The sequence below is a fragment of the Dendrobates tinctorius genome, unplaced genomic scaffold, assembly GCF_039654945.1.
Source record: "Dendrobates tinctorius isolate UK_male_01 unplaced genomic scaffold, ASM3965494v1 ptg000015l, whole genome shotgun sequence".
In the NCBI taxonomy this organism is placed as follows: domain Eukaryota; kingdom Metazoa; phylum Chordata; class Amphibia; order Anura; family Dendrobatidae; genus Dendrobates; species Dendrobates tinctorius.
Window position 1 is genome coordinate 6550362 of NW_027361683.1, and position 12248 is coordinate 6562609.

Sequence of the window (12248 nt, forward strand, 5' to 3'; positions counted from 1 at the left end):
GACTACAGATGTGACTATTCACTCTGTATCCCTCCGGGACCCTGAAAAGGAACGACGCACGACGAGGTAGATATGGGTCTAATGAAAGACCCGTGTCCACCTCCTACTGATACTAAGCTAAACTGGGGAAATTCCTGCCAGTTGGTGGGGTGTATACTGCGGAGGAGGAGCTAACCTTTTTTTGTGCATAGTGTCAGCCTCCTAGTGGCAGCAGCATACACCCATGGTCTCTGTGTCCCCCAATAAGGCGAACGAGAAACCAAGTACACACAGCAGTATGCAAACCCATCCCACAGCAGGCCTGACACACAAATACTGTACTCACATCATTCACATGAACACATCTAAACACACACACTGCAGATTCTAATAGTATGATCAATCAGGGTTAGAAAATCCCACTCACATGCTTTGAGCAAAGAAGGAGGGTGAACGAGATACTGTGGCAAGCAATGCAGGGGGCATACCATGCCGTGTTGTCCAATATCATAGATTTAAGTCATGACAAAGCAAAGGCTAAAATCCAGATCCAAATCCAGAGTATAAAAGTGTTCCGCATGACATACAATCACATCACCAGCTTTTACAAGAAGTTCTGAGAAAGTTACAGTAGAGAATTAATTATAATTTATAGTTAGACTTCTATGATTTAGATTCAGGAGACTCAATAGTTAAAGTCTTCCCCCAACAAGAATCACACAAAGCCTGAACATCAAGTGAGATAAATCACAATAACTTGGTCTCACCGAAGAAATCAAGCCAGCGCATTTCTCTGACAGCTACAGGGAGCTTGATGATCTCAATATTGTACAAGTCATCAACTTCCTTCAGAGTGCTCACAATGTCGGCTTTCAGTTCTTCTTCTATCGTCTTAACTGTAAGAAAAAAACAAAAACAGAATATTTTGTCAGAAATGACCAATTAGGAAATTTAGAGCAGCACATTTTCCTGAAGCCTCTTCAATTATAAGTTGTAGACCGGGGGTCACACTACCGTACAATATGGCCGAGTGCTATGCAAGAAAACATTGCATAGCACTCGGACCAGTGTTAATATATGGGGCAGCTCACATCAGAGTTCATTTTCTCAGCTGTATCCAGGGTGCGTGTAAAATCTCAGCATGCTGTGATTGTCACCGAGACTCATCAATGCAAGCCTATGGGTGCAAGAAGGTAAAAAAAAAAATTCGCACAGCACTCGGACCATGTGAGTGCTATCCGAGTTTTACGTACCGGTGTCCTTTGAAAAGCCGGCCGTTCATGTGCGGCATACAATAAAATCACACTGACAGGTTATTTATATAGCGCCATTGATTCCATGGTGCTGTACATGAGAAGGGGTTACATACAAATTACAGATATCACTTACAGTAAACAACCTAACAATAACAGACTGATACAGAGGGGAGAGAGGACTCTGCCCTTTCGGGCTTACATGCTACAGGATGGTGGGGAAGGAGACAGTAGGTTGGGGGGTTGCAGCAGCTCCAGTGATGGTGAGGCAGTAGCTCCAGTAGTTGCGAGGAGGTAGTGGAGTCATTGCAGCCTGTAGGCTTTCTTGAAGAGGTGGGTTTTCAGGTTCCGTCTGAAGGATCCGAGTGTGGTTGATAGTCGGACATGTTGGGGCAAAGAATTCCAGAGGATGGGGGCTATTTGGGAGAAGTCTTGGAGGCAGTTGGGTGAGGAGCGAATAAGTGTGGAGGAGAGAAGGAGGTCTTGGGATGACCGGAGATTACGCGAGGGAAGGTATTGGGAGATTAGTTCAGAGACATAATGGGGAGACAGGTTATAGATGGCCTTGTAGGTCAGTATTCGTAATTTGAACTGGATACGCTGAGGGAATGGGAGCCAGTGAAGAGATATGATTAGTCGGGCAGCAGAGTTAGGCTGAGTTCACACGTGGCGTTTTTTTCGCGTTTCCGCGGCGGTTTTAACCGCGCGATTTTGCCGCGAAAAATAAGCATTCCATGCATTCCTATGGGATTCCGCAATGCTGTGCTAATGCTGCGGTTTTTACCACAGCGGAATCGCTTCGCAGTAAAAAACGCAGCATGCTCATTAATTTCGCGGAATCGCGGTGATCCCGCACCCATAGGAATGCATTGTTCCGTGTACTTCCCGCATGTGGCTGTGCACAACATGAGAAAAGTAAGCAGAACAATTGCGGATGGTACCCACGGTCCGGAGGAGAGGAGACTGTCCTCCGGGCTTTGGGTACCATATCCCTGTAAAAAATAGAATTTAAAATAAAAAATATTGTTATTCTCACCTTCCGACGTCCCGCGCAGCCTTCACGCCTCTCTCCACGCTCTCGTTCCCAGTAATCCTTTGCGAAAATGCCCGCAATGACGTCCGTTCTCGCGGTCATTATCGAGACGTCGCGATCCCGCGAGAAAGGACGTCATCGCGGGCATTTTTGCAAAGGATTACTGTGAATGTGAGCGTGGAGAGAGGCTGGAAGGCTACGCGGGACGTCGGAAGGTAAGAATAACACCTTTATTTTTTTTTTTTTTTTTTTACATTTTATCTTTTACTACTGATGCTGCATAGGCGGCCTCAGTAGTAAAAAGTTGGTCACACTCGTCAAACACTATGTTTGACGAGTGTGACCAACCTGTCAATCAGTTCTCCAAGCGATGCTACAGATCGCTTGGAAAACGCTAGCATTCTGCAAGCTAACTACGCTTGCAAAATGCTAGTTTTTCCGCGGGAAAATCGTGGGAATTTAAAATGTGATTTTCCCGCGAAATGGAATTCCGGAACTCTCGCGTTAATTTCCGCAAGAGTTCCGCTACGTGTGAACTTAGCCTTAAGGATGGACTGGAGAAATGCAAGGGTGTTAGCAGGGAGGCCACAGAAAAGGAGAGGAAAGAATATATACACAGAATACATAGATATATAGATGTCACTGAGATAGATACAGTTGTGGCCAAAAGTATTGACACCCCTGCAATTCTGTCAGATAATACTCAATTTCGTCCTGAAAATGATTGCAAACACAAATTCTTTGGTATTATCTTCATTTAATTTGTCTTAATGAAAAACCACAAAAGAGAATGAAGCAAAACATTGATCATTTCACACAAAACTCCAAAAATGGGCCAGACAAAAGTACTGGCACCCTCAGCCTAATACTTGGTTGCACAACCTTTAGCCAAAATAACTGCGACCAACCGCTTCCGGTAACCATCAATGAGTTTCTCACAATGCTCTGCTGGAATTTTAGACCATTCTTCTTTGGCAAACTGCTCCAGGTCCCTGATATTTGAAGGGTGCCTTCTCCAAACTGCCATTCTTAGATCTCTCCACAGGTGTTCTATGGGATTCAGATCTGGACTCATTGCTGGCCACCTTAGAAGTCTCCAGTGCTTTCTCTCAAACCATTTTCTAGTGCTTTTTGAAGTGTGTTTTGGGTCAATGTCCTGCTGAAAGACCCATGACCTCTGAGGGAGACCCAGCATTCTCACACTGGGCCCTACATTATGCTGCAAAATTTGTTGGTAGTCTTCAGACTTCATAATACCATGCACAGGATCAAGCAGTCCAGTGCCAGAGGCAGCAAAGTAACCCCAAAACATCAGGGAATCTCCGCCATGTTTGACTGTAGGGACCGTGTTCTTTTCTTTGAATGCCTCTTTTTTTCTCCTGTAAACTCTATGTTAATACCTTTGCCCAAAAAGCTCTACTTTTGTCTCATCTGACCAGAGAACATTCTTCCAAAACGTTTTAGGCTTTTTCAGGTAAGTTTTGGCAAACTCCAGCCTGGCTTTTTTATCTCTCGGGGTAAGAAGTGGGGTCTTCCTTGTCTCCTAACATACAGTCCCTTTTCATTCAGATGCCGACGGATAGTACGGGTTGACACTGTTGTACCCTCGGACTGCAGGGCAGCTTGAACTTGTTTGGATGTTAGTCGAGGTTCTTTATCCAACATCCGCACAATCTTGCGTTGAAATCTCTTGTCAATTTTTCTTTTTCGTCCACATCTAGGGAGGTTAGCCACAGTGCCATGGGCTTTAAACTTCTTAATGACACTGCGCACGGTAGACACAGGAACATTCAGGTCTTGGGAGATGGACTTGTAGCCTTGAGATTGCTCATGCTTCCTCACAATTTGGTTTCTCAAGGCCTCAGACAGTTCTTTGGTCTTCTTTCTTTTCTCCATGCTCAATGTGGTACACACAAGGACACAGGACAGAGGTTGAGTCAACTTTAATCCATGTCAACTGGCTGCAAGTGTGATTTAGTTATTGCCAACACCTGTTAGGTGCCACAGGTAAGTTACAGGTGCTGTTAATTACACAAATTAGAGAAGCATCACATGCTTTTTCGAACAGTGCCAATACTTTTGTCCACCCTCTTTTTTATGTTTGGTGTGGAATTATATCCAATTTGGCTTTAGGACAATTTTTTTTTTTGTTTTTTCATTTAAGACAAATTAAATGAAGATAATAATACCAAATAATTTGTGTTTGCAATCATTTTCAGGAAGAAACTGAGTATTATCTGACAGAATTGCAGGGGTGTCAATACTTTTGGCCACAACTGTAGATAGATACAGTGCCTTGCGAAAGTATTCGGCCCCCTGGAACTGTTCAACCTTTTCCCACATATCATGCTTCAAACAAAGATACCAGATGTAAATTTCTGGTGAATCAACAAGTGGGACACAATTGTGAAGGTGAACGAAATGTATTGGTTATTTTAAAGATTTGTGGAAATTCAAAAACTGAAAAGTGGGGCGTGCAATATTATTCGGCCCCTTTAACTTAAGCCACCTTTTGCTGCGATTACAGCTGCAAGTCGCTTGGGGTATGTCTATCAGTTTTGTACATCGAGAGACTGAAATTCTTGCCCATTCTTCCTTGTCAAACAGCTCGAGCTCAGTGAGGTTTGATGGAGATCGTTTGTGAACAGCAGTTTTCAGCTCTTTCCACAGATTCTCGATTGGATTCAGGTCTGGACTTTGACTTAGCCATTCTAACACTTGGATACATTTATTTGTGAACCTTTCTATTGTAGATTTTGCTTTATGTTTGGGATCATTGTCTTGTTAGAAGACAAATCTCCCTCCCACTCTCAGGTCTTTTGCAAACTCCAACAGGTTTTCTTCAAGAATGGTCCTGTATTAGGCTCCATCCATCTTCCCTGTCCTTGCTGAAGAAAAGCAGGCTCAAACCATAATGCTGCCACCACCATGTTTGACAGTGGGGATGGTGTGTTCATGGTGATGAGCTGTGTTGCCTTTACGCCAAACATACATTTGGCATCGTTGCCAAAAAGTTCGATTTTGGTTTCATCTGACCAGAGCACCTTCTTCCACATGTTTGGTATGTCTCACAGGTGGCTTGTTGCAAACTTTAAACACTTTTTATGGATATCTTTGAGAAATGCCTTTCTTCTTGCCACTTTTCCATAAAGGCCATATTTGTGCAGTGTACGACTGATTGTTGTCCTATTGACAGACTGTCCCACCTCAGCTGTAGATCTCTGCAGTTCATCCAGAGTGATCATGGACCTCTTGGCTGCATCTCTGATCAGTCTTTTCCTTGTTTGAGATGAAAGTTTAGAGGGACGGCCGGGTCTTGGTAGATTTGGAGTGGTATGATACTCGTTCCATTTCAATAGGATCGTTTGCACAGTGCTCCTTGGGATGTTTAAAGTTTTGGAAATCATTTTGTATCCAAATCTGGCTTTAAACTTCTCCACAACAGTATCACGGACCTGCCTGTTGTGTTCCTTGGTCTTCAAGATGCTCTCTGTGCATCAAACAGAACCCTGAGACTATCACAGAGCAGGTGCATTTATACGGAGACTTGATTACACACAAGTGGATTATATTCATCATCATTAGTCATTTAGGACAACATTGGATCATTCAGAGATTCACAATAAACTTCTGGAGTGAGTTTGCTGCACTGAAAGTAAAGGGGCCGAATAATATTACACGCTTCGCTTTTCAGTTTTTGAATTTCCCAAAAAGTTTAAAATAACCAATAAATTTCAATCAACTTCAGAATTGTGTCCCACTTGTTGTTGATTCTTCACCAAAAATTTACATTTGGTATCATGTTTGAAGCATATGTGGGAAAAGGTTGAAAAGTTCCAGGGGGCCGAATACTTTCACAAGGCACTGTAGAAAGTTAATCAAAAATGAAGGCAGCACTCCATCCATATGTTGAAAAAAGTGGTGAATTATGTCTGGGCGAGGTTTTGGCTCTGACTGAGCCTTTCTCAAGCAGAAAAGGCTCAGTCAGAGCCGAAACCTCGCCCAGACATGTGGGTCTGAATAAATTCACCACTTTTTTCAACATATGGAATATGGAGTGCTGCCTTCATTTTTAATTTTCTATTGGATATTTGGGCAAGTATTGGACTTCTTGCCTGGGGGGCCTTGCACTCGAAGTACTGTGCCGTTTCCTTTTTCTTGTCTAGATATGGGATAGGTAGATATGGGATAGGTAGATAGAGAAAAGTGAAAAAGCAGCACAAAAAACAATCATCGAGTGCAAAAGCCTTCCAGGTATATACCAAACCTCCCAAATATCTCTTCAAAGATGAAAGCAACACACCATAGTAGAGTCAATTCATGTGCAGTTTAATTGCCAATCTGGCAAAATTTCGGTCCCAAGGATGTGGACCTTTTTCAAGTATATATAAACAGATAGAAGAAAAGCCGACAATTGAACGGCCGCGTAGTGTAAAATCACAGCAGGAGCTGACAGCATAGAATAGATGGATTACATACAATAAATACACATATACAGATGCCAGTGACATATAGAATTAGTACAGTCCAGCTTACTGTACATGCATTTAATAAAAGAACTTTTCTTAAAAAATGGCGTGGGCATGCAGAGGGAAATCCGACCCATGGAGCTTCCCAGGCTATTAATATTCGCTCATAACTGTATATTTAGCCTTTACTGGCTATTAAAATGGGGGGCACAAGAAAATGGCATAGGGTCCCCCTATAATTAATAACCAGCAAAGGCTATGCAGACAGCTGCGGGCCGAAATTAATAGCCTAGGAAAGGACCATGGATACTGGTGGCGCCCCCCCTCCCCCAGGCTAAAAACCATCAGCTCTCAGTCCCCCCAGAAAAGGTGCATCTCTAATTATATTTTTCCACGGAGCTCGCGCTGATGTCAGAAAGGTGAAGTGAGTCCATTGGCTGTGAACTCCCAAGACCTGTGACGGCACCGTAAGCAGGGGAACATTCTCACTCGCGGTGTGCTCAGACAGGGAATAGGAGTTCACAAGGAGATACTGAGCACACGCTGCTCAGTGTCTCTGCTGGATGACAGACTGTATGGTTCCATCATGCAACCTACCATCTAGATGTAGGGACAAATGGATTATTAGTTCTGTGGAAACGTGAGGTATATTGTTTATTTTTAACTTTTTTTTGCAGATGACAAGGGTGTCTGTGGAATGGGCGAGGTTGTAATTATGGTTTAATTAAGATTAAACAAGTATGTGTCATTCTTTCAAATAAAGGATTTTATCTGTGTGTGTGTTTTTATATACTAGCTATGAACCCGTTCTACGCCCGGGTGGGGAGCATTTATTGGTATATGGTCTCCCATCCTGGCATGCATGGCACCCCTCATCCCTATGCTGGCATGCATGGCACCCCTCATCCCTATAATGGTATGCATGGCACCCCTCATCCCTATAATGGTATGCATGGCACCCCTCATCCCTGTCCTGGTATGCATGGCCACCTTACCCGTATATTAGGAATGCATGGTACCCCTCATCCCTATCCTGGTATGCATGGCAACTTCATCCCTATCCTGTATGCATGGCCCCCTCATCCCTATAATGGTATCCATGGTACCCCTCATCCCTATCCTGGTATGCATGGTACCCCTCATCCCTATCCTGGTATGCATGGTACCCCTCATCCCCATCCTGGTATGCATGGTACCCCTCATCCCCATCCTGGTATGCATGGTACCCCTCATCCCCATCCGGGTATGCATGGTACCCCTCATCCCCATCCTGGTATGCATGGTACCCCTCATCCCTATCCTGGTATGCATGGTACCCCTCATCCCTATCCTGGTATGTATGGTCCCCTCACCCCCCCCCCACACAATCCTGGTGTGCATGGCACCCCATTCCTTATCCTGGTATGCATGGTCCTCTCACCCCCCTATCCTGGTATGCATGGTACCCCCTCATCCCTACCCTGGTATGCATGGTACCCCCTCATCCCTATCCTGGTATGCATGGTACCCCTCATCCCCATCCTGGTATGCATGGTACCCCTCATCCCCATCCTGGTATGCATGGTCCCCTCACCCCCCCCAATTCTGGTATGCATGGTCCCCTCACCCCCCCCAATTCTGGTATGCATGGAGCCGCTGAACCAGCAGTCATGTAATGTTAGCCCCCTCTACCTCACATCTGGGGGCAGCGCTGCCCGGGAACCACACAATGCAGGCAGCAAAGCAGCGGGCCCTGCCATGTCTCCTGCCTTGCAGTCCGGCCAGACAGTCCCCAGGTCTGCTGCTCACAATGAGGAGGGAGGAGGACGTGGAGGAGCAGCTCCCCTCCCCGGTGTGAAGTGGTGACAAAGGCCCTGCGCACACTCTACCTCACAGGCCGCGCACACTCGTGCTCCGGAGCCTGGCACCGCGCCACCCACAGCTGACAGAAACCCTAACAGCTTAGTGTAGACACTAATGTGCATGTCTCCGATGCGAGTGGGGCCGGAGCATCGCTTCCGGCGCCTGTTAGTGACCGTCAAACCTCACTGACATCATTGGGGAGTTCCCCGTGAACTGCACCACGATGATGGCGCCAGAGGTGATTCTATAACACTGCGAGCGTCACTCTGTACTGCGCAGGCGAGTAGCGCTTGCGCAGTCTATAAAGGCTTCAGACAGAGTTGACACTTCCACCGTTATATTATAGATGACTATGGGGTTAGTAATGGGGGCATCTTATTGACGCCTCTCCATTATTAACCTTGGGGCTTGATGTCACCTGACAATACAAACGTGACATCAACCCCCCCCAACCATCACCCCACTTGACACCGCTACAGAGCTAGTGAGAAAAGTGAGGCTAAGTGCCAGAATTGGCACTTCATAGAGATGCGCATTTTCTGAGATGGCTGAGAGCTGATGTTTTTAGCCTGGTGAGGAGGGGCAGTATTCCATGGCCCCTTCCTAGGCTATTAATATCAGCCAGCAGCTGTCTGCATATCCTTTGCTTATTAATTGTGGGAGTCAGTAAGCCACAGTTGCGACTCCGACTCCTGGATTTTATCAGGCTCCGACTCCTTCATAAATGGCCAATTCATAAGAACAAATTTACTGTTGTAAAATATTAAACATCGTGCTTATTCAGTTTCTCACCATCATATAAGTAATCAGACCACTTAGAGCAAAAACTACATTTATTAGAATACAATTAGAATATAGCAAATAACTTTTATAAACTGTAAGTAAATATGCAATAAACACTTTTATGCAGTTAATAAGAAATCTATAAATTTGTCCTCAGAAAAAGTATTGCCTCTGTCAGATCCTCCTTCATGGATGCCCTCAAATCTGATCTAATTATTTTGAGAGCAGAGAACAACCTCTCTACACTAACTTGTGTTGGTGGCAAAGCAGTAACCACTCGGGCAACATCTCTGACAATGTCAGGATACAGAGGAATCGCTTGTTGCACTGTTATTTTTGATGAACGGTCAAATTTCTCAATTTCTTTTAGTGCACATGAAAAATTCTGCTGAAATGTACTGGCTGTGTTCCTTGATGGGGATGACTCTTCTTCTATGCGGGAACGCTTTGCACGGTCCTTGTGATCCAAATATTTTTCGAAATTAAATTCTTCATCAGTTGATGATGAGGGTGAAGATGTGGCAGGACGACCAAATTCTTCTTGTTCCTCCTGACTGTTCTGCAACCCTTTCATCCTTACTGCTATTTCAAACAGAGCTTCTTTTCCTTTACTTAGCTGTTGATCATCTAGAAGAATCCGATGCATTGGGTCTACATAAACAGCTGCCAAAAGAATGTTATTTTGTAATAGTAGCTCCTCTCTCCGTTTCATTGATGTAGCAATGCCACTTGCAATTAACCCTCCTCTTTGGGACAGGCGAAACATCAGGTTCTTCCACTCCTTTAAGAAAATACCTGGAGTTAAGTCCTCTGCTTGTAATTTTTTAGTCACTGTAAATGGGTGCTCTAGCAATTTTTCCAGCTCAGTCACCTGATTCCACTGACTTTCATTTAGCGTCAGTTGAGGGTTAGCCATGTCTACAAGAAAGGTTTTCAGTTCAACCAAGCGCTGAATCATTAAGTAAGTACTGTCCCATCGTGTGGCTTGATCAATAATTGTCCCTTTTCCAGCACGTCTCTTCAAAATTGAGTCATGTGAGAATCATGTGGGAATAGTGGATGAGGGCAGGTATATCTCCCCCAGATTCCTTTCCTATGTGGCCTAGTCTGGTCAGTATCGCACCTGCTTACTAATGGATAATGGGAGGTGGATATAAAAGGATGCAAGGTGGTTGTGTGAGTGTCTCAGCCTGGGAACACAGAGAGCCTGTGTGTGAGAGACACACACGTGAGTGAAAGCAGTGCCCACTGCAACTGTGGTTTGGCTGGACGGGAGAAGCCCACCAGTTGGTAGTTAGGTTGCCCATTGTTTAGTTAGTGCCAGACAGGCAAGGATTTGTTTTATGGTTTATTTCCTTTTGCATTGCTTTCACTGTTAATAAACCTGACCCAGTGTCAGTTACACCCGAATCCCAGCTCTGGCGCCTGAGTTTCATGCTGAACGCACGTGACCTTTGACCCCAGCAAAGGCGATCCCGGAGTGTTTTATCACAGTCAACTTTAGGGGTTCTGGCAACAGTAGCCAATTTTCTCACCTTGCCAATCAGTGCAGCAGCATGTCCTTCTTGCAGGCTGTCTCTTATAGCCAGCAGTAGCGTATGCACAACACAGCGCATGTGATGAATGAAAGAACATATTGACACAGTTTCAACAAGATCATCTAAACTATCATGTTGCTGTTCATCTGAAGCAACTTCAGTTTGCTCCTCAGTTACAATACTGTGTTCCTCTATTTCAAACATTTCTGTGTCTGTGGACCCAGAATGTTCTTCTAGCTGCTGGTCACCATCATTACTCTCATTCATTAGCTTAATAGTACTTATCATATTTGAAGCATTGTCAGTTACGACAGAAAGAACTTGCTCTCTTTAAGTTCATAGTCTTGCAGAACCTTTTCCACTAAGACCTGGAGAAACTCACTGGTGTGATGAGCTTTGGTGTCTTTTACTGCCAATGTCTTGGTAACTATTTCATTTTTGTCACAAACAAATCGGACATTGATGGCAAAATAGATCACTCTGTGACGTGTGCAGGCATCCATTTTAAGAAACAGAAAGCGTCCCTTGAGTTTTTTTTTTTTTAAGTTCTTCCTTTTGTTTAAAAGCTTCTTCGATTACTAATTTTCTAATACTCTCTCTCTCCAGAGAAACACCAAGCTTGCGGGCCATTTCCCCATTCAGACACATAAAAGCTGGTCGTGAAAATAATGAAATAGGCACACTATCCTTTACAACAAGCTCTATGATCTGTTTTTTTAAATGTATCTACTGTCATTGTCACAGTAACTTTGTCACTGACAAAATATCTTGCAACTGATGGCTGCAAAGTTCTCTGCTCCTTTGTTTGGCTGGAAGAGCTGGGCACTGGTTCATTGGTTTGGATGCAGTCTCTCTCATCCACTGCTTTCAGTACTTCTGGATGAAAGCGCTGTAAATGTCTCTTTAGATTAGAAGCTCTGGTAGGAGCATTTTTATCTTTGCCTGAATATGCACTCATCTTGGCTTCACAGCATTTGTTTTCGTCTGGATCATTTGTCATACACTGACAGACATAATGTTTTCTATCTTGAGTGATCATGAAATGTTCAAATACAGCTGATTTAATGTGATGCTTCTTTGACATTCTCAGGTTTTTAAATTCTGCATTCACAATCCAAATGACAATTGTTTTTCCTAAAAACAATTGTACAAAATTATTGCCAGGTCGTACAACTGATATAGTGGTCAGTAAGGCTGGTTTCACATTCGCGCTTTTTAAGCGCACGCACGGCCGGGGGTAGCTCCGCCCCCGAGCCGGCTCTCTGCCCGGCGTGCCCGCCCCTTCCTTGTAGCGCCGCCTCCTAGCGCACAGCGGCGCCTGCGATCGGCGCACCCTATCTTTAGCATAGGG

The 12248-nt window shown here is 44.5% G+C and overlaps 1 protein-coding gene across 4 annotated transcripts in view; it reads right to left on the reverse strand.

Annotated features, from left to right (window-relative positions):
• The window catches only part of CDCA8 (cell division cycle associated 8), a 58825-nt gene that overhangs the window by 41399 nt on the left and 5178 nt on the right, over positions 1-12248 (reverse strand). For all 4 annotated transcript variants that reach the window (XM_073562415.1, XM_073562417.1, XM_073562416.1 and 1 more), the window contains one exon: positions 747-875. In XM_073562415.1, the coding sequence (XP_073418516.1) occupies positions 747-875 (129 nt within the window). The remainder of the gene's footprint in view (positions 1-746; positions 876-12248) is intronic.